Here is a 22973-nt window from a genome sequence, read left to right as displayed (position 1 = left end):
TTTGCTTATCTTGTTTGCCATTCTATGAGAAAATGTTAATGGGATTCTCTGAGTTACAGACACTGATGAACTATCCTCCAGAAAAGATCATTAGTGTCAGGTTGGTGGGGGTTGAAATCCTGGCACTCCATAATCAGCTGTTCCGGCCAGCCGCGCCACCATAAACTATACTGTGACTGTTTCTGTGGGCAGGCAGCGCCACACACTGTGTAGTGACTATATGGGGGTACTGCAGGTCAGCTCACATTAAGTGAAAAAAAGCTGAGCTTCAATATGCTGGCACCAGAAACTCGTCAGAGGATAGAGCCTTCTGATTTCTCTCTGTACACTGTTAGTTTCTGGCATCTCGGCCGCCCAAAAACAGCTGATTGTTGAATTGCTGGATGTCGGACCTCCACCAATCTGATATTGATGATCTGCCTGGAGTATATGATCTATCTGTAGCCTAGAGAAGACCTCGCTGGAAGACGACGTATTGTAAGTCTTTACTGAGCAATGATGATGGCTTTCAAGGACACAGGCTAACATAGACTGCAGATGTTTTCTCAGTATCTCATCCCTTCCCTACCACGTACCTGGCCCATCCTCCTCCTTTTCTGGCTCTTTAATTTTTAAAGTATGATCATCAGCCTGGGTTTGGCAGATAATTACACAAACAGATTGAGTGGCTTACAAAATGTTTTAATGCCTTCTTCACTGTATGGTATATGAGATTTTCCGGTAGTGGATTATGACTTCATATTAATATTTTAATGAAAACGTAAATGCAGCTTAGAAAATAGTAGAGTTGTCTCGTTTATTTATTTAATATTTCCTGAGTTTACTGCTAGAAAGAACTGCCTGTTATGTAAGGCACAATATCAAGGAAGTACACTGAATAAGGGTTTGTCCATTATTTTATACAGCCCTCTGCTTTTAGCCATTTTTTTTAGCCAATTTGGGAAACTTCTTTAAGGGTACTTTCACACTAGCGTTATTCTTTTCCGGTATTAAAATCCAATAAAGGGTCTCAATACCAGAAAAAAACGCATCAGTTTTGTCCTGATGCATTCTGAATAGAGATGAGCGAACTTCTGTTTTAAGTTCGGCGTCTAAAGTTCGGCTTCCGGTTAGCGGAGGATCCCGATATGGATTCCGAATTCCGTTGTGGTCCGTGGTAGCAGAATCAATAATGGCCATTATTGATTCCGCTACCACGGACCACAACGGAATTCGGAATCCATATCGGGATCCTCCGCTAACCGGAAGCCGAACTTTAGACGCCGAACTTAAAACAGAAGTTCGCTCATCTCTAATTCTGAATGGAAAGCAATCTGTTCAGTATGCATCAGGATGTCTTCTGTTCCGTCCTTTGTACGGTATTTGACCGGACAAAATACCGCAGCTTGCTGCTGTATTTTTTCCAGACAAAATCCTGGAACAATACCGCACTTGCCGGATCCGGCATTAATTTCCATAGAGATGTATTAATGCCGGTTTTCCGGTCTGCGCATGCGCCGGGATATAGGAGGAGCTAGTTACGCTTTTGATCTTTGTAAAAATTTAAAAACCGGATTCGTTATTCCGGATGAGACGGATCCGGTATATCGTCACCTAATAAACCTTATCTCTAAACTACTAATAGGTGATTAACACTTATTTAAACCACATTCTTATCAACAAGATAAGAACTAAGCTATTATGAGCATTTATAAGGTCAGAGAGCAGAGATAAGAAGTCGGTCTGCTCCCCAGATGACTGAAAAGAGAGAAAATCCACAGGCAGCTAGTAGAGCATGTCAGCTATGTACACACAAAAGGATTCCATAGTGTTAATAAAGACCAATTGAAGAAAAAATGATTTTTAGCTCAAAATAATTACAATGCAATAATAAAAAAAAGGTGTACATAACCTTTAAACTGAGCGCGTGCGACCCCTTCAGTAAGGTGGACAAGAAATAAGGAAACGAACAAACGGCAGGCGGCACTATACAGATACATTTTATTGAATAGCTCAGTGGCCAATACGAAATTTTTAATTACGTGCAATTACAAAAGTATTTAGACCCAGGTGGTGGTTTGAATAAATGTAGAATGTTTTTGTGGCACAACCCCTTTAATAAAGCTCCTGGAGCACCGTTCTTGTGCCTAGGTCGCTTCTACAGGAAGTTTAGAGCTCAGCAGTGAATGAACAGCGGATAGATCATTTTTTGCACGCCATTCTCCTCAGCGCTCATAGGCCCTGCTCTTTCAATTTGTGTGGGCTGTTGTTTTTGTCTTAGAAGCTCTCACTTACTTAATAGCACTTAGGTTTGACCCTGAGCACTAGAAAGCTTGTAATTACCAGTGAATGCTAATAGCATCTCCGTCCTGTTAATCTTGCAGAGTTTTGTTTCTGTTTGCCAGATAAAAAACACCAATTCTCCATACTTCTGCTCCCTGAATGTGAAATACAGTAAGCGGTAGCAGGATATCTGGTTACCTGCATTCTAGTTTAGCTTTTGAGTTGGAGAGTTGCTTGTGTTATTTTAATACTGTTTTATGAACTTTTTTTTTAAATTCCTGTCTAGCCTCCCAAGATTACAGAAACTGCTAAGCTGCTATGATTCTAATGAGCCTGTCTTTTTGGGAGAACGTTATGGCTATGGATTAGGATCGAGAGGTTACAGTTATATCACCGGTGGAGGCGGGTAAGAGATTGCGATCTACTTGATGTGATTTAGATATAAATCTTTAAGCCTATTTCCTTTTTAATACTTTCAAGTTTTACTAATTGTATATTCTACGCTCACGGCGAGTAGAAATCAAGCAGCTGTATATTAATTATATTCATTTTTTAGTAATTTCCCATAACTGCAAAGCCTGTGGGAAACCAAGAGTATATACCGGTAGGTTTGCCAATGATTATGCATTGCAAGCAGTGATTAACTCCTAATGTGCAACTTAGTGATTGATGGATCTCGCTGTGAAAGTCCTCCATCCGGAAAGCAAAAGTGTCGCCTGTCTATAAACTATGGACTGTCAGATCTGATAATTTCATTCTCCCTTTGTGAGAGATGCGCTTCAAGGTCATATCACCAGATGAACTAGAGAGTAGCTAACACACAGCTACTCTGATCCAAATCTACACCAACTGGTCAAGTTTGTCCTCCATGCTTGTAAAATAGTCCCAAATGTACCCTTAGGGCTCATTCAGATGACCATATGTGTTTTGCGGTCCCCACATTGCGGATACGCAAAACACAATACCGGCCTTGTGCCTTCCGCATTTTGCGGAATGCAATGCGGACGGCCCTATGATAGAGCATGCCCTATTCTTGTCTGCAATTGTGGACAAGAATAGAACATGCTCTTTTTTTTTTTTTTGCGGGGCCGCAGAACAGAGCCCTTAGTTTGGAACAGGCCAGTAGCTGTGTCCAAATGCCATATCAAAGGAACACTTCTGTCAAAAATGGGTATTTTTTATAAACTCAATAGTCATAGAAAGCTATATTTTCTATTTTTTTTTTTGTCGGTTTTTTATTTCACCAATATGCTATAGTGTCTCCCTGGCGCTTATACCCTCCGTCTCTACACTTGGTTGCGGTATCGCAGCAGGACCGCACAAACTACTGCACACTGTAAGTAAAACTGAATAAATATGAAAGATACCGCGCTCTCCTGTCCCTAAACCAGTAAGATACCCCTGCTGAAAGTAGTTTGCAGACACTTATAACCAATTTTAACATAAGTTACCTTACTAGTGGTTCTCGTTCCGTGGCGTCTATCTTCCTCTCTATGCAGTATGAGGATCAAGCTGGGTATGGGTCTGGCTTCTAAGATGCGTATTGTGCCCCGGTCAGTGGCGCGATACCGTGCATACCTGACGAAGGACAGCGTACTGTCTGAAACGCGTTGAAAGGAAGTTTGGTACTCGCAACTATCCGTAGTTTGTATAGTGACGTCGCTATTCGCTTGAGAGCTTGAGGTACAACTTATATGCACGTTATCACGCCACCGGCCGGGGTGTGATCCGCATCTTAGAAACCAGACCCATACCCAGCTTGATCCCCATACTGCATAGAGAGGAAGATACTGTAGACGCTGTGGTACGAGAACCACTAGTAAGGTAACTTATGTTACAATTGGTTATAAGTGTCTGCGATCTACTTTTAGCATGGGCATCTTACTGGTTTAGGGAAAGGAGTGTGCGGTATCTTTCATATTTATTCTGTTTTTCATTTCAGCTATCGTTTACTTAAAAAAAATTTTTTACAAAATTGTGTCCTTTTGTAGCAGTCAGCACAGGGGTAAAACTCCTCTATACTGTAGATGGTGAATGAATTGTCAGTTTACTGCTGCTGTGAAGGGAAGATGTTATGTGCAAGATAATCGTTATGATAATAGTAGGTGTAGAATTGAGATAACAGTACAGCAGGTCTGCTATATCTCTTCAGCTGATCGGCGGTATCTGATCTGGTATTGATGACCTATCCTGAGGATAGGTCATCAATATTAAAAGCCTGGAAAACCCCTTTAAATACTGTATTCAATAACATTTTGTAATTTTTGTGGTGATTTGAATAAATGTTGTTATATAGTTTTGGATAAAATCCCAGGCCACATCAGCTTTCTTTATAGCAAGGTAGACTGATGGGGGTCAAGTTTGACAATTGTTTTTATATTGGCAGATGGCAATCAGAATGGAGGATGTTTGCTTTAATATAAGAACATGTTGTATAACTCATATAACTGCTATATAGACAACCATTTGTCATCTGCTTTTTGATTTATAATAGATGTTATTTATTGTAAGGTGAGCGACATGCATCATGGCCGAAAACTGTATTTATTCTGTGGTCAAAATCGAATTCCATAAATGTCCTTTTGTATTTCACATTTGTTATGGGAGCAGCAGAGATGAATTGATGCGTGTAATCCAAGTGCCTTCTTCATGAAGTTATCTCCTAATTTTTCCAAGTTTTCTATTCTTTATTGTAGGAAATTTTTCCATTGAGCAGTTTTCCAAAAACATTTTACATTAGAAAAAAAATATGCCATAGTAGTGCTATATAAAAAAAGATGCGGAAGATGTTATAATACATACAAACTGTAATTAGAAACATAGACTGTGTCGGCAGATAAGAACCATTTGGCCCATCTAGTCTGCCCAATATACTGAATACTATGAATAGCCCCTGGCCCTATCTTATATGAAGGATGGCCTTATGCCTATCCCATGCATGCTTAAACTCCTCCACTGTATTTGCAGTTACCACTTCTGCAGGAAGGCTATTCCATGCATCCACTACTCTCTCAGTAAAGTAATACTTCCTGATATTACTTTTAAACCTTTGCCCCTCTAATTTAAAACTATGTCCTCTTGTAGCAGTTTTTCTTCTTTTAAATATTCTCTCCTCTTTTACCTTGTTGATTCCCCTTATGAATTTAAAAGTTTCTATCATATCCCCTCTGTCTCATCTTTCTTCCAAGCTATACATGTTAAGGTCCTTTAATCTTTCCTGGTAAGTTTTATCCTGCAATCCATGTACCAGCTTAGTAGCTCTTCTCTGAACTCTCTCCAAAGTATCAATATCCTTCTGGAGATATGGTCTCCAGTACTGAGCACAATACTCCAAATGAGGTCTCACTAGTGCTCTGTAGAGCGGCATGAGCACCTCCCTCTTTCTACTAGTAATGCCTCTCCCTATTCACCCAAGCATTCTGCTAGCATTTTCTGCTGCTCTATGACATTGTCTGCCTACCTTTAAGTCTTCTGAAATAATGACCCTTAAATCCCTTTCCTCAGGTTAAATCAGCGTTAAAGAGGTTTTCGAGGATTTTACTTAGTTATTTTTGAAACATTGGATTATTATTTGTATATTTTGAAATCTAACAAATAGTAGAGCGAAGTGCACGCTTTTAAAGTGTATAAATAACAAAACAACTATAAAATAGGAGTTTATAGAAGAGGAGTGAAAAGACAACAAGATATCCCACTTTTTATAAAAATTTGTTTTTTGATCTACGGAGGAGGCAGGAAACCTTTCATACCGACAATTGGTCTCAACTCCTATCATTATTTCTGTGGTGGAAGGTATATACTGTACTTCTCTCTCCATGGGGTGGCAATTTTCTGTCTAGTAACAATGCAGAAATGGCTTATCACAATGTTTGTGTATCTGAGTATGAGTTCAAGTAAAGCTAACGCAGTAGGAGAGAATATAAAAGTTCTACATACAGTAGTGAGGATATGAAAAAAACTTGAACCCAAAGATTATACATGTAAATGCATTTACAACTTCACAAAACATAGAGTAAAGATATATAATAGATATATTAATATCTCAACTGGTTCTGTTTCCCAGAATGGTGTTTAGCAGAGCGGCTGTGAAGGAGTTTATTGGGAGTAATTGTCGATGTTACAGCAATGATGCACCCGATGATATGGTGCTCGGGATGTGCGCCAGTGGCCTTGGAATTTCCGTCACTCATAGCCCACTATTCCATCAGGTAAGAGGGTAATGCTTTTAATGACATTTTATATGCTGCTCTGTCTTATTGACCTATCATCCACATGAAATGTAGCAGATAGAAATAAAAGTGCTCATCAGCCCCACCTTTAAATAGCCTATAAACTTCCTCTTAACCCCTTAAGCCCTATTTCACCTTAAAGGGCTTCTGTCACCCCATTAAACCGTTTTTTTTTTTTTCTTTACTAATAATCCCTACACTGCGATCTCATCATACATAAGCTAATTAATGATTTTCGTTCAGTAGAATTTGTTAAAAATCGATTTTTATAATATGTAAATTACCTTGCTATCAGCAAGTAGGGCGGCTACTTGCTGGTAGCAGCCGCATCCTCCGATGGTAATGACGCCCCCTCTGCTTGTTGATTGACAGGGCCAGGGAACGGAATCGTTCTGTGCTGGCCCTGCCTGTTTTGATTCAATATCTGGCGCCTGCGCCGCGGCCGTACCTCTCTTCAATCTGCGCAGGCGCACTGAGAGGCGGCCACTCACTCGGCCGCTCGCTCCTCAATGCGCCTGCGCCGGGTGTAGATGTGACGTCATCGGCGCAGGCGCATTGAGGATGGAGCGGCCGAGTGAGTGGCCGCCTCTCAGTGCGCCTGCGCCAATGACGTCACATCTACACCCGGCGCAGGCGCATTGAGGAGCGAGTGGCCGCCTCTCAGTGCGCCTGCGCAGATTGAAGAGAGGTACGGCCGCGGCGCAGGCGCCAGATATTGAATCAAAACAGGCAGGGCCAGCACAGAACGATTCCGTTCTCTGGCCCTGTCAATCAACAAGCAGAGGGGGCGTCATTACCATCGGAGGATGCGGCTGCTACCAGCAAGTAGCCGCCCTACTTGCTGGTAGCAAGGTAATTTACATATTATAAAAATCGATTTTTAACAAATTCTACTGAACGAAAATCCTTAATTAGCTTATGTATGATGAGATCGCAGTGTAGGGATTATTAGTAAAGAAAAAAAAAACGGTTTAATGGGGTGACAGAAGCCCTTTAAGGTGAAATAGGGCTTAAGGGGTTAAGAGGAAGTTTATAGGCTATTTAAAGGTGGGGCTGATGAGCACTTTTATTTCCATCTGCTACATTTCATGTGGATGATAGGTCAATAAGACAGACAGAAGCCCTTTAAGGACTTGGCCATTTTGGCAAATCTGACCAGTGTCACTTTAAGTGCTGATAACTTTAAAACGCTTTGACTTATCCAGGCCATTCTGAGACAGTTTTTTCGTCACATATTGTACTTCATAACACTGGTAAAATGAAGTCAAAATTTTTTATTTTTATTTATAAAAAAAATACCAAATTTACCAAACATTTGTAAAAAAATTGCAAATTTCCAAGTTTCAATTTCTCTACTTCTATAATACATAGTAATACCTCCAAAAATAATTATTACTTTACATTCCCCATATGTCTACTTCATGTTTGGATCATTTTGGGAATGATATTTTATTTTTTGGGGATGTTACAAGGCTTAGAAGTTTAGAACCAAATCTTGAAATTTTCAAAAACCAAATATTTAGGGACCAATTCAGGCCTGAAGTCACTTTGCGAGGCTTACATAATAGAAACCACCCAAAAATGACCCCATTCTAGAAACTACACCCCTCAAGGTATTCAAAACTGATATTACAAACTTTGTTAACCCTTTAGGTGTTCCACAAGAATTAATGGAAAATAGAGATACAATTTAAAAATTTCACATTTTTGGCAGATTTTCCATTAAATTTTTTTTTTTCCCAGTTACAAGCAAGGGTTAACAGCCAAACCAAACTCAATATTTATGGCCCTGATTCTGTAGTTTGCAGAAACACCCCATATGTGGTCGTAAACTGCTGTACGGGCAGACGGCAGGGCGCAGAAGGAAAGGAATGCCATACGGTTTTTGGAAGGCAGGTTTTGCTGGACTGTTTTTTTTGACACCATGTCCCATTTGAAGCACCCCTGATGCACCCCTAGAGTAGAAACTCCATAAAAGTGACCCCCATCTAAGAAACTACACCCCTCAAGGTATTCAAAACCGATTTTACAAACATCGTTAACCATTTAGGTGTTCCACAAGAATTTATGGAAAATAGAGATACAATTTCAAAATTTCACTTTTTTGGCAGATTTTCAATTTTAATAATTTTTTTCCAGTTACAATGCAAGTCACATGACCCCCCCCTCCCCGGCGTTGTGACAGGATGCCCCTGATTTCAGTGGACATCCTGTTCCGATTACCCCCCGCCGCGCCGTAATGTCGTTTTAAAGTTAGGACGTACCGGTCCTTAAGAACTTGGCAAACATGGCGTACCTTTACGTCCTAAGTTCCTAAGGGGTTAAAGGGCATCTGTCAGCAGATTTGTACCTATGAAACTGGCTGACCTGTTACATGTGTGCTTGGACGCTGAACACATCTATGTTGGTCTCATGTTCATATGTGCCCGCATTGCTGAGAAAAATGATGTTTTAATATATACAAATGAGCCTCTAGGAGCAACGGGGGTGTTGCCATTACACCTAGAGGCTCTGCTCTCTCTGCAACTGCAGCACCCTCTGCACTTTGGGCCAGACAGAGTAAATGTGATAACGCCTGACTTCTTACGTCTATCAAAATGAACAAGGTGCAGCAGTTGCAGAGAGAGCAGAGCCTCTAGGTGTAGCAACCATGCCCTGTTGCTCTTAGAGGCTCATTTTCATATATTAAAAAAAAATATCTCAGCAATGCGGGCACATATCTGTGTTGGTCTCATGTTCATATGTGCCCGCATTGCTGAGATTTTTTTTTTTAATATATGAAAATGAGCCTCTAAGAGCAACAGGGCATGGTTGCTACACCTAGAGGCTCTGCTCTCTCTGCAACTGCTGCACCTTGTTCATTTTGATAGACGTAAGAAGTCAGGCGTTATCACATTTACTCTGTCTGGCCCAAAGTGCAGAGGGTGCTGCAGTTGCAGAGAGAGCAGAGCCTCTAGGTGTAGCAACCATGCCCTGTTGCTCTTAGAGGCTCATTTTCATATATTAAAAAAAAAAATCTCAGCAATGCGGGCACATATGAACATGAGACCAACACAGATGTCTTCAGCTGCCAAGCGCACATGCAACAGGTCAGCCAGTGTCATAGATACAAATCTGCTGACAGATGCCGTTCAAATATCGTCAAAAACACAACTGTTGTGCTATAACTGGATGTATAATCTGAATGCTGCAATTGTACTATACATGTAGAACTTTGTAATATATTGACCTTACCAATTATCACCTGTCCTGAGCCACCTGTCTCCTTGGTTCCTGCCTCTCTTTTTTGTGCACAAACCATTCTGATGACATGTCACATAACTGCAGTGGGCCATTATACTTGCCTTGTTGTAGTGTCATTACTAAGTGTGCTATTTTTCAATTAGAAGACATTAGAATCCCAAATATTAAACCAGTGAATATTAATAATCACAAAAACCATATACAGTACAGACCAAAAGTTTGGACACACCTTCTCATTCAAAGAGTTTTCTTTATTTTCATGACTATGAAAATTGTAGATTCACACTGAAGGCATCAAAACTATTAATTAACACATGTGGAATCATATACATAACAAACAAGTGTGAAACAACTGAAAATATGTCATATTCTAGGTTCTTCAAAGTAGCCACCTTTTGCTTTGATTACTGCTTTGCACACTCTTGGCATTCTCTTGATGAGCTTCAAGAGGTAGACCCCTGAAATGGTTTTCACCAGAGTGATGGGGTGCTGCGCCAGATGACCTGGCTTCCACAGTCGCCGGACCTGAACCCAATCGAGATGGCTTGGGGTGAGCTGGACCGCAGAGTGAAGGCAAAAGGGCCAACAAGTGCTAAGCATCTCTGGGAACTCCTTCAAGACTGTTGGAAGACCATTTCAGGGGACTACCTCTTGAAGCTCATCAAGAGAATGCCAAGAGTGTGCAAAGCAGTAATCAAAGCAAAAGGTGGCTACTTTGAAGAACCTAGAATATGACATATTTTCAGTTGTTTCACATTTGTTTGTTATGTATATAATGCCACATGTGTTAATTCATAGTTTTGATGCCTTCATAGTCATGAAAATAAAGAAAACTCTTTGAATGAGAAGGTGTGTCCAAACTTTTGGTCTGTACTGTACATGAAACCCTATATGTTATATTGCATGCGTCAGTAAAATGGTCTAATGCTGAGGATAAGGATTTTCTGAGATGGTAACATTTCATTCAGCTGGACATTACCATGCACAGCACAGTGCTGATGATTTGCACAGCCAATCACCGCTGATGACTGCTGCAGCCAATCACTGTCTTCAGCATTAGACTGCTGAGGACAGTAATTGGCTGCAACAGTTGCATGTCCTATACTGGCACATCACCACTACTGTTTGTATACAAGCTGTGACAGGAGAACCGAACCAGTGCCTGAGAGAGCGGGGTTGGAGAAAGGGGTGAGTATATGGCTATTTAATTATCTTATACAACCCCTTTAAAGAGTTATAATTAGAATATAGAGGAGAAAAAAAGTTTCCATGTCTGGTGCGCTTGTACAGCTTTTTTTTTTGTACGAAATTCACAAGCGTCAGGTCAGCATACTGCACCCCAATAAGACATTTCAAGGGACATGCCCCCTTTGTCAAGCATACAGTGTGATGTCATCATGGTTCCACGCTTTAAAATGATATATTGCATGATCGGATACAAAACCTCACATCAGCTTGTCACCATATTACGCTGATTGGTTCTTCCCCTTAAATTATTATATCACCTTCTATATTCCTTATAATATAGTGAGATAGGTAACATATACAAATATATTGTTCCGTGTCAGATGACGCAAGACCACATTCTAGAGTAGTTAACTTATGAGATATGCATACTCCACACTGGACATCTATAGGACCAGAGGCTGAGAGATATAAACCTTTGTGCCCAAAGAAAAAGAACTGAACTCCGTAGGTCATTATCTCTGTCTGGTATTACCATGAGGCATCAGCCATGTGCTACAAGGGTAGCGTGGCAATGGAAGCTCCCCCATTGTGTTGCAAGGCCAGGTGATTGTTTATTATTTAACTTTATTATTCTGTATGTGATTTGTCTGTCTTACATATTTTATCACATAGCCTATGTAAGCCTATTTATTCTCAAATCTTTGAATTCATGTTAAAACAATGACACGGAACATGAATAATATCATTAAAACCATCAAAACTTGATTACAGCTCAAAACAACAGATACCATATAGATGACTTTGATAAGTTCTGCAGGCAGATTAAATTAAAAATGTCCTGTTATGATGAAAATCTAAGAAACTCCATTTTTAGGTTCCAGGACAATTGAAGAAAAAAATCGCTATTTGATCCTGAGATGAAGAATCAGTCATGTGGCATAATAATACCGTCCGGAAAAAGAGTAGTTTGAACTATGAGGAGAGGAAAGCGGTAAAATCTTTGGCAAGTGACCCCTTCCTTGTTTTAAAAAAAAAAAAAAGCTGACAAGGAAGGGGGCCATTGTTTTAATGGATCATGAGAAATATGTTGATGAAAATGTGTACAGGAACTTACCTGGTCATCCAACTCATTTGAGTAACCCTTTGGATACCGGAGGTTTTTTCATTTTTCCGTTTTTATTTTTCTTCCCTTTTTGGAGCCATAACTTTTTTATTTTTCCATTCACATATCCATATAATGGCTTATTTTGCAGAAGAAGTTACACTTTCTATGTAGTGGGAAGTGGGAAAAAATTCCAAATAGGGTGGAATTGGGAAAAAATAATTCAATTCTCCACCGTTTTACAGGTTTTGTCCCTACAGCATTCCCTTTGCGGAAAAACTGACCTGTGAAATTCAGGTGAGGTTTTTTATGTCTAAATACTGTAAAAATAAATTAAAACTTGGAAAAAAAAATTTTTATTTTTTTTTTACATTCACATATTCTGACCTCCATAACTTTTTTTTATAGTTATGTCAACTGAGTTGAGTGGGGGCTTATTTTTTTTGCAGGACGATCTGTAGTTTTTATTGATACCATTTTGGAGTGTGTGACTTTTTGATCACATTTTATTCCATTTTTTTTTGGGTAAGACAAGCAATGAAAAGATGACAAATCGTCCATTTTGATACTTTTTTCCGTTATACCATTCGCCGTATTGGAAAAATATTTTTATATTTTGATAGTACGGGCATTTTCAGACACGGTGAAGCCTATGATGTTTTAATTTTTTTTGTTATTTACATATTTATCTTTTTATTCTAAGAAATACTTTTTTTTTTTTTTTTGTAGCCAGTGTAGGCGCCTACAACACAATATTTTTTTTACTACACTCCATACAGGAGCATGGTAATATGTGAATCGCTCATTTCTTATGTTGACTTGCTGGCCAACATAAGAATTGGAGCTCTAATATGCTGGGTCTCTTCAGAGAGATCCAGTGTATTAAAGTCAATTGCCAGCATCCCCATTGCCACAGGGGAATGCGGGTAAGAACCCGGAAGCGGCATCTAAAGGCTTTAATGAACGCGATCGGCATCAATACCGGTCGTGGTCATTAGTCGCGGGTCTCTGCTGTTTGTAACAGCAGAGACCTGCCGGCCATGGAGCGCTGCACGTGTGAGCGGGCTCCATGTTTACCCAGAGCTCCAGCGCTGTACATGGTTCTGGTAGCGAAAGGGTTAACAAAAGAAATGGATGACTTTCTAAAAGAAGTGGTTGATATTGGTAAAATGAATGATAATGTGATGAGGGCATTAAGTTGTGAAACGCCTACGATACCCTTGCTGTATCTATTGCCAAAAATGCATAAGGAACCTGTGAACCCATTGAGGAGGCCTATAGTCTTCGGGTTAGGTACACTGTTGCAGCCATTAGCTGCTTACTTAGATTCATTCATGCAACCGATAGTAAGATCAATCCCACAAAGTCTAAATGAGTGTTTTGCTCATTCATTGGGTGATCTGCAGCGCCTTTACATGGGCAGATTTTTTGATACAGGCGTTTTCTAAGAATCAAAGATCTGGTTTGGTAGTAAGACGGCTCACTCCCTATAATCACGGCCAGGTGCCTGTGTCTGATATGAATCACCCTTTCAAAATAGTAAAAGTATTAAAATAATACAGACCGGCACTCAGACATAGGGGATCACGTGAGAGACTCAGAGGATGTGTAATAAAATGCAATTTAATAACTAAATACAAAATAAAATCCAATAAAATACAACATGAAAGTGAGATCTTAAGTATGCAGTCCTAAATATAAAATCCACAATAGATAGTTATAGCTGGAAAGTCTGTAGGTTGTTATAGCTGTTAGATAAATATGCGCTTCTACACGTGGGACGCCACAAGTACGCGCACTACCGAACAGTGAGTACTAAAGAGCTATACATTGTTATATATTGCCACAAACTTTATGAAACAGGAACTGAAGCTACCATTATAACAGGACCGTTTTTTTCCACATCTGCATGCTAACCTTGGCATATTTATCTAACAGCTATAACAACCTGCAGACTTTCCAGCTATAACTATCTATTGTGGATTTTATATATAGGACTGCGTACCTAAGATCCCACTTTCATGTTGTATTTTATTGGATTTTATTTTGTATTTAGTTATTAAATTGCATTTTATTACACATCTTCTGAGTCTCTCACGTGATCCCCTATGTCTGAGTGCCGGTCTGTATTATTTTAATATGTTTTCTAGGAATGTTCACTCCTGATAATGTGCCCAACAGTTGATCAGTCTAAACGAGGCATAAGGTTTTGGTGATGATGGATTTGGTTTATTTTGAATAAGAATTACTTTGATTTTTGGGAAAGTTTTTACTAGTAGCTGCAGGGGACAATGAAGGGATGCTCTGCAGCTCCACGTTTTGCCAATACCTTTATGGACTTGATTTAAAATTATGAGCCTTTATGAGCCTTGTGTTTAAATGGCTCAGATTCTTGGACAATATATTTTTGACATGAAAGGGCACAGAAGAGGAATTAAATAGATTTGTTTATTATTTGAATCAGTGTCACGATTAATCCAGAATGGGCGAAAAGTACAATATCCTTTTTGGATGTAAGATTACCTGTAAGTAGATTTGAAACTACCCTATATGTGAAAGTACAGATTGGAATAATGCTTTTTGTTTTTCTAGCTACCTTTCTTCTCACATATTTATGAGTTTACCGGGGAGATAGCTCGCTAAGATAGAGAGACTATCAAGTGAAATATTTGGAAGAAAAAAAAGAATGTGTGTAATAAGTTCCTTAAGATAGGTTATCCTAGGTATATGATAAAGAAAATTATATAAGGGAGTGGAAAAAATAGGGATAAAAATAAAACTAATAAATATATATATATTTTTTTTTTTAGCACCTATAATAGGTATATTATGAGGCGGTAATTGGGTATTTTACTAATTCAATTATTAAAGGGGATATAGTTCGTCATCCTTTGAGTGGTAAAAAGATTCATCTTTGCACTTGTGATATGAATTCTATTCCATTTTTGAAACGACCTTGTTGTATGGGATATGTGGGACAGACATGGAGCCATTAAATTACATGTGAATGAACATAAATCGATCTTTTTGATTCAGCGACGAAAGTAGTCATTGGGATGTGTAACTTTAATGTTTTGTATACGATCATGTCATATACGATTTAAAAGTGTGGTAATGTGATGGCATCATATGCTTGACAAACGGAGCATGTTCCTCGAAGCATCGCATGACGGTGCAGCATGCTGACACTGGCGAATTTTGCTCTTGAGAAAGACACCATCCGAGTGCACAAGATATAGAAACTGATTTAATGCATAATAGCGCAGGTGTCTTCGAATATGAACATGGACCTGACAATATCGATGTATGGTTTTTATAACTTTTTTCTATTTTGAATGCTGTTTTGCACAAGATAACCTCATTAATAAAAATACATTGCTATATGATGGACAGAATACCGATTGAAGTGGTGCGTAGGCAGCATTTCCATTAGAGGAAATTGGCAGTATCCGGCAGGAAATAATCTCCCAGTCCCCAAATAATTTCAATCCTCCTCCCTCCAACTCCTCCACATGCTCTCTCTCCTTTTTTGACCATATAACAGAGGAAGAAGTCTCCAGGCTTCTCTCTTCTTCTTGACCCACAACCTGTAGCAGTGATCCTATTCCATCACACCTCCTCCAGTCCCTCTCCCCGGCTGTCATCACTCACCTAACTACAATTTTCAACCTCTCTCTCTCTTCTGGTATCTTTCCCTCCTCTTTCAAACACTCTATTATAACCCCACTACTAAAGAAACCATCTCTTGACCCGACCTGTGCTGCAAACTACCGACCTGTTTCTAACCTCCCCTTCATCTCTAAACTCCTTGAATGTCTTGTCTACTCTCGCTTAATAAGCTATCTCTCTGCAAACGCTCTTCTTGACCCATTACAATCTGCCTTCCGCCCTCTTCACTCTACAGGACCTCCCCTTACTAAAGTGTCTAACGATCTCCTAACAGCAAAAAGAAATGGTGACTATTCGCTACTGATTCTGTTGGATCTCTCTGCAGCGTTCGATACCGTAGTCCATAAACTCCTCCTCACCATGCTCCACTCAATTGGCCTTAAGGACACTGCCCTCTCTTGGTTCTCTTCCTATCTCTCTGGCCGCTTCTTTAGTGTATCATTTGCGGGCTCTTCTTCTCCTCTTCCTCTTGATGTTGGAGTTTCTCAGGGCTCAGTACTAGGTCCTCTACTCTTCTCCCTCTATACAGCCCCCATCGGACAGACTATTAGTAGATTTGGCTTTCGATACCATCTCTATGCTGACGACACCCAACTATACACTTCATCCCCTGACATCACCCCTGTTTTACTCCGAATCACCAGTAATTGTCTGGCAGCTGTATCTAACATCATGTCCTCTCTGTATCTAAAACTGAACCTCTCAAAAACTGAACTTTTTGTCTTTCCCCCATCTGCTAACTCACCTAAACTTGATATTTCAATTTCAGTCTGCAGCACTATCATAACTCCTGTGCAACATACCCGCTCTCTTGGGGCCACATTTGACTCTAATCTTTCCTTTGTTCCCCATATTCAATCACTTATATGCTCCCCCCTTCAGTCTGTTCTAAATGCTGCAGCCAGGCTCATCTATCCATCCAACCGCTACACTGATGCTACTAGTCTGTGCCAGTCAATTCACTGGTTGCCCATTTGCAGTACGCAGCCCTGCAGGGTGAGCGAGTGTGAGGTCACGGTTAATAGGCAGAACGAGGGTTGCTCTTGGTACTCACAGTTTTTATATACCCTGGGCAGGCGTACAGCAGTGATGGAGAGGTTGGCACATGGATCCTCTGGGGCACTCTCTGTGTATAGGGACCAGGCCAGATGGTAGGTGAGGTGCCCTAGGTGTTGTAGGTTTAGTGTGCCTGTGGCAAGACCCCTTAAAGTTCGTGACGCCAGTGCCGGTAATGGTGGCACACCGATTTCTTGCAGTAATAAGTGAGGAACACACGTTGCAGTGAACCAAACCTTCTTTTTACTGAACAGGTTAACTATTTAAAGTCTTTGGTCAGTTCCACATGTATAAGATGGTGACAGGCAGGCTTTACATCAAATGGCAGGCACAATGTTCTTGCAAGATACTCAGAGGGTTAAACACTTACAGATCAGGCTGCACTTTTCCTCAGAATCCTGTCTGTCTTTATTCCAAGGCCCGTATGCCCTATTGCTCCTTGGTTAGGGAAAACTTCCTCTCGTATATGACTCCTTGCTTTGAATATATCCTTCTGCCCTTTAGCTCTCTGTTTGGCTGGAAACAAACTTGGCTCTGCACTGTACTCTTGTGGGAACTTTGTTTCTCAGGAGGCAGGCTGTTCTCCTGGTGGCACGCTAGAAGCCTGGGCTATCTAGCTGCATGCCAGAAGCTGCTCCTCAGCTACTCTCTGGCTAAGGTGACTCTTGGCTTATGTACACTTCACTGGACCTGGCTATTTATACTAGGGGGTTCCCTATCTCCCTCTACTGTCTAGGAGGAGGAACTACACCCCTACAGGCCTGGTACACAGGAGATAAAAATAAATAACATGACAATATACATTAAAATGCCATATAAAATACAATGACCATGTTCCACAGGAGGTGGAGAACAACGTGGCCCAATTGACCCTTGTGTAGTGCCCACCCTTACGTAGTGGGACACTACACATTCACCACAGAATACAGTTCAAACTTCTCACTCTCACCCACTAAGCTCTGCACAACGCCGCACCTCCGTATATCTCCTCATCTCCATCTACCACCATACTCTTGCTCTCTGTTCTGTTAGCGACCTAAGATTAATAACCTCCATAATTCGTACCTCTCACTTCCGTGTTCAAGGCTTTTCTCGAGCTGCACCCACTCTCTGGAATACTCTGCCCCAGAATACTAGGTCAATCCACAACTTCTCCACCTTCAAACGTGCCTTAAAAACACATCTTTTCAGGCAGGCTTATCAAGCTACCTAAAATGATTTTTCCCAGACTAAACCTTCCCCCACCAACTCCTCTGGCCTAAACTCTATCCTCTAGTAGTTCCGAAGCAGATTGGCCGGCACTACTCCTGTCTGTTCAATAATGGCTCAAATCCTACTTATCACAATCAACTACCTTATGTGTCACCCCCAATTCCTCATAGATTGTAAGCTCTTGCGAGAAGAGCCCTGACTCCTAGTGTTTCAGTTGCATATTATCCAGTTATTTTTGTTTTGTATATAAACCCTATGAACTTGTGAAGCGCTGCGGAATATGGTGGAGCTATATAAATACATTTTATTATTATTAGTAGTAATTGACCTTCCTGATGTTGCCTCAAAACCATATGCAGAACACATGGAACAATTTATTAAAACCTGTATTCTGGACATGGGACAGTAACACAGGAGTGGTCCATGTCTGAAATTGTAATTTAAGCTGGGAGCACAAAGTCCACTGAATAGACATAGACACAATTAAATTTCTACAGTTCTGGCTTCCTGCAGCTGCTGCCAATGGGCACACTACATATAGCATACTGATCAGCCAATAAATTAAAGGCACTGATTGGTGAAGTGAATAGTATTGATTACCTGGTAACAATAGCACCTGACAAGTGGTGAGATACATTAGGCAGCAAGAAAACAATAGGCAAGTGTAAGTATGGAGGTAACTTTGACAAGGGCCAAATTGTGATGACAAGCCAATGGGTCAGGGCATCTCCAAAATGACAAGTCTTGTGGGTGTTCCTAGTATGTGGTGGTAAGTACTAGGGTTGCACTGGTTATCGAACTATCAATACCCAATCAATACTTTTAGACCCGGATCGATTTGATATCGGGTTTTACTATTCTCCGATACTAGGCTGCACAGCCTAGTATCTGTTAAAGAACATGGCACGCGCTGCTCTCAGCGCTTGCCATGTTCTCAGCAGCACAGCGGAGAAGGAGAGAGTCCCTCCCTCCCCACTGTGTCACTGCTGCTGCTGCCGCCACCAATGAGAAGAGAGGGGCTGTGGCCACTGCGCCACCAATATGAAGACAATTAACCTGGTAATACAAATGTAGGATGCGGCTGCTGGCAGAATTACATACCCTGCACCCGCCCTCTGTGACAGGGCGCTGCTATCCTCTGAAACGCGGCAATTAACTCCTCAGGTGCCGTACCTAAGGGGTTAATTGACGGGGATCGCAGCACATTGTCATAGAGGGCGTGTGCCGTGTATGTGATTCCGCCGGCACCCGCATCCTACATTTGTATTAACAGATTAATTGTCTTCATGGGTGGCGCACTGCGCCATCACCCCAGTATTATAGTACAGTGGCAGCTACCAATCGGAGCCCCAGCAGTGAAATTGCGGGGCTCCGATCGGTTACCATGGCATCCAGGACGCTACTGAAGCCTTGGCTGCCAAGAAATAAAGGAAAGACACAACTCCGAAGTATGCAGACGAGCAGGAACTCAGAGGAGAACCAACACCAGCACTTTCAACGTCCAAAAGGAACTATCGACCGCATAGCATGCTGGGTGAGACCAGACTAAATAGAGGAGGAGGAATGACCACTTAAGCTACACCTGAGACCAGAGGTGTGGTCATCAGCAACAACACGGAAAGTAAAACTAAAGAGACCATCAATCACGTGCAGCCAGTCTCCTCGATCTTCTAGTCCCTGTCACGGGCGGACCGTGACGATAATAAATGCAGTTTTGGCGGCTGTTATCACAATTGAGCCAAGTTAATTTAGCCATTGATATTGTGGTCCTGCTGTGGAGATTGACTGTTTCATATATTATGATTACTAAGTAAATGAAGAATGCATGATGTTGAATCCATAATGACAGATATAGTTGTGGAAAACAGAACATGGTTGCCTACGGTATCAAGACATTAAAGGCCTGTAAATTCATTTTTTTAGAGAAAGATACATGCTTGTGTATAATCCCTTCTGTTAGCTATATGAGTGGCTTTCTTTCTTCATGATCACTAATGTTTTTGCATTACCCTTCATGATCATCTAGTTGTCGGGAACCTATCTAACAGAAAGGCATCTGGAAAGTAGCCATAAGAGTTGTAGAGTTTGCAGTTGTACCCAGGTACAGGGCCTAAGGAGACCCTAAAAGTACTTAAAGGGACACTGACAGGCCCAAAAAGCATATTTAGGTATATATATGACAGTACAGGTCTTATAAAGTGTATTGGAATCATCTAAGTATCCCCCCTGTCCACCTTATAAATACAGTAAAATGAAGTTTTATAACCTGCTTGAATCGTCTTCATTCTGCCCAAGGGGCGGCGTTTCATCTCAACTTGCGCCCAGCCAGCCTCGCCCCAACTGCCGTTTGAAGCGCCGCCCAGCTCATCAATATTCACTTCGCTGGGCGGCTACTAGTGTCCCCGACGCAAGATCCGGCGCATGCCTAATACAATCCTATGGGCATCGGCCTCCGGCTCATCTTCAGCGCATGCGCCCGGCACCCTCACTGGCCGGGATCACATCGCGCCTGCGCACAGTCTGCACCTCAGAGGCCGATGCAGCCTCTGCTTTATGCGCATGCGCCGGGCACAGTTCTCCTTTATGCGCATGCGCCGGGCACAGTTCAGAGCAGCGCTTCAGAGTAGCCGCCCAGCAAAGTGAATATTGATGAGCTGGGCGGCGCTTCAAACGGCAGTTGGGGCGAGGCTGGCGGGGCGCAAGTTGAGATGAAACGCCGCCCCTTGGGCAGATTGAACACGATTCCGGCAGGTTATAAAACTTCATTTTACTGTATTTATAAGGTGGACAGGGGGGATACTTAGATGATTCTAATACACTTTATAAGACCTGTACTGTCATATATATACCTAAATATGCTTTTTGGGCCTGTCAGTGTCCCTTTAAGGAGACCAATATTATACAGGTGAAACTCGAAAAATTTGAATATCGTGCAAAGTTCATTTATTTCAGTAATGCAACTTAAAAGGTGAAACTAATATATGAGACTCATTACATGCAAAGCGAGATATTTCAAGCCTTTGCTATAATTTGGATGATTTTGGCTTACAGCTTGTGAAACCCCAAAGTCACAATTTTGAGGTACCAAAATCCATACTTTGGTCAGGGGGTATGGATTAATTAGCTGCCTAGAGTGTGACACTTTGAGCCTAGAATATTGAACCTTTTCACAAAATTCTAATTTTAAGCTGCATTAATGCAATTCCTTTTAATTTGCATTACTGAAATAAATGGACTTTTGCATGATATTCAAATTTTTCGAGTTTCACCTGTAAATGGCACATGGTAGTTTGGGGATGGGGTATATTACACATTTTGCATATTTCACATTTGAGTCCCCAGTGCTTTAAGTTATGTCTTGGAAAGGAGCTATCCAAAGTACGCTACAGTTGACTATGCACAGGATCTGCTTTGCTACATCTGTATTGGCACTTTTATAGAAACTGGTGTAAAAGAAAAATGGAGGCCTTGCTTTAGTTGCTCAAGTCACAAGTCAACTGTGATACAATAGTGACTCATGGAGGAAAATTTGACAGCCTAAACTTTCTGCAACCATGTCCATTTGAATAGTCATTTGGAGCAATAGACCACATCATTCGCTTACCGACAGCCAATATTAGCCAGGATCATCTGGAATTTGGCTTGTCCCAAACTTAAAATGGGTGGGACTTGTAAACGTCACCCAGAAGTGGTCATTACATCGTAGTTTAGCCATGCCTGGGGCAGGGTGTAAATGTTGGTATCTATGTACGTATACACCCAGTGGCCTGCATGGGCAGTCAGTAAGGAAAGCAAAGTAAACTTTATATGACTTGCTTAAAGTACGGTAATATAACAATGACAGATTGGGATATGCAGATTATCTAACTTTTATCTGTTTGCATTTTAATTTTTAGGCACGGCCAGCGGACTATTCTAAAGATTACCTTTCCCACCAAGTCCCTGTATCATTCCACAAGCACTGGAACATTGACCCCATAAAAGTCTACAACTCCTGGCTGGCACAAGATAAAAGTAAAAAACCTCAAAAAAGAAAATATGCAAAGGAAGATCTATGAGATCACAACAACCCTACACTGCACAAAAAAGTACAAATGTTTTTTAGGTTCACAAGATTTTTCCAGACATCCATTTTGTGGAATAGAGCAGTATTTATGACAATGAACCCCTTTCGTTCCCGTGGAACTAGTGATGGCAGTCTGTGCTTCATGCTTGAGTGGTGGATCATAATAGCCATCTATAAAATGTTTGTTTTGGGCATGGAACGGTCACCCTGTATAACTGCCAGGTACAACATTTCAAGATGGCTGATGCTAATATTTGTGTAGATTTAATAAAGTGGTGTATCTGGTATTAGGTATATAAAAAAAAAAGGTCTATGTTTGTCCCTGAAACAGTGCCACTCTTGTCCATAGGCTGTATCTGGTATTGCATATCTTCCCCATTTAAGTGAAGAGGTCCAATCTACCAGAAAACCAATGGACCCGATCTTTATTCTGATCCTGGACAACCTCTCCAGGGGAGCTCAGGTCTCACCATTTTAAGAGCTCTGTCTTTCAACCACAGTGGTCAACTGTGGAAAAGAACATGGTGATGTCTGAGATGCACCTCCAAACAATTGGCCATCAGATACCTGAACACTGCATTTCAGGACAGATGTTACCAGGAGTGGATCTGAAGTGCGGCAGCTCTATTTTATTGATGTCTAGATAGAAAGTCAAATTTTGTCCAAAGAAAATGTCAAATGTCAAAGAAAGTCAAATTTTGTCCAAAGAAAATGAATAAAAATCTGAATAAAGTTTGTGCTGGGGATCCCCTTGAAATGCTTTCAGTTCACTGCCATAGTTATACAAGATAATGTGGAAGAAACTGTGTCGTCTGCAGTATTTGAATGCAGCACATAGTGAGCCATGTAACACACAGGTTCGTAGGTCATACTAATACATTATACTTCTCAATAGAGAAAGATGTTCTGATTATAAAATGGAAATCTGTAAATTATAATTTTCTCT

At 40.9% G+C, this 22973-nt stretch overlaps 1 protein-coding gene across 1 annotated transcript in view; it reads left to right on the top strand.

Moving 5' to 3' along the window:
• B3GLCT (beta 3-glucosyltransferase) overlaps positions 1 to 22323 on the top strand; it is a 587625-nt gene extending 565302 nt beyond the window's left edge. Inside the window, exons 13-15 of the mRNA XM_040426156.1 lie at positions 2549 to 2668; positions 6326 to 6470; positions 21858 to 22323. Coding sequence (XP_040282090.1) covers positions 2549 to 2668; positions 6326 to 6470; positions 21858 to 22019 — 427 coding nt within the window. The 3' untranslated portion in view covers positions 22020 to 22323. The remainder of the gene's footprint in view (positions 1 to 2548; positions 2669 to 6325; positions 6471 to 21857) is intronic.
• Positions 22324 to 22973: the final 650 nt, after the last annotated feature.

Source organism: Bufo bufo, chromosome 3 (genome assembly GCF_905171765.1).
Source record: "Bufo bufo chromosome 3, aBufBuf1.1, whole genome shotgun sequence".
In the NCBI taxonomy this organism is placed as follows: Eukaryota; Metazoa; Chordata; class Amphibia; order Anura; family Bufonidae; genus Bufo; species Bufo bufo.
The sequence above is the reverse complement of the archived record's forward strand: the minus strand, read 5'-3'. Positions and strand labels throughout refer to the sequence as shown.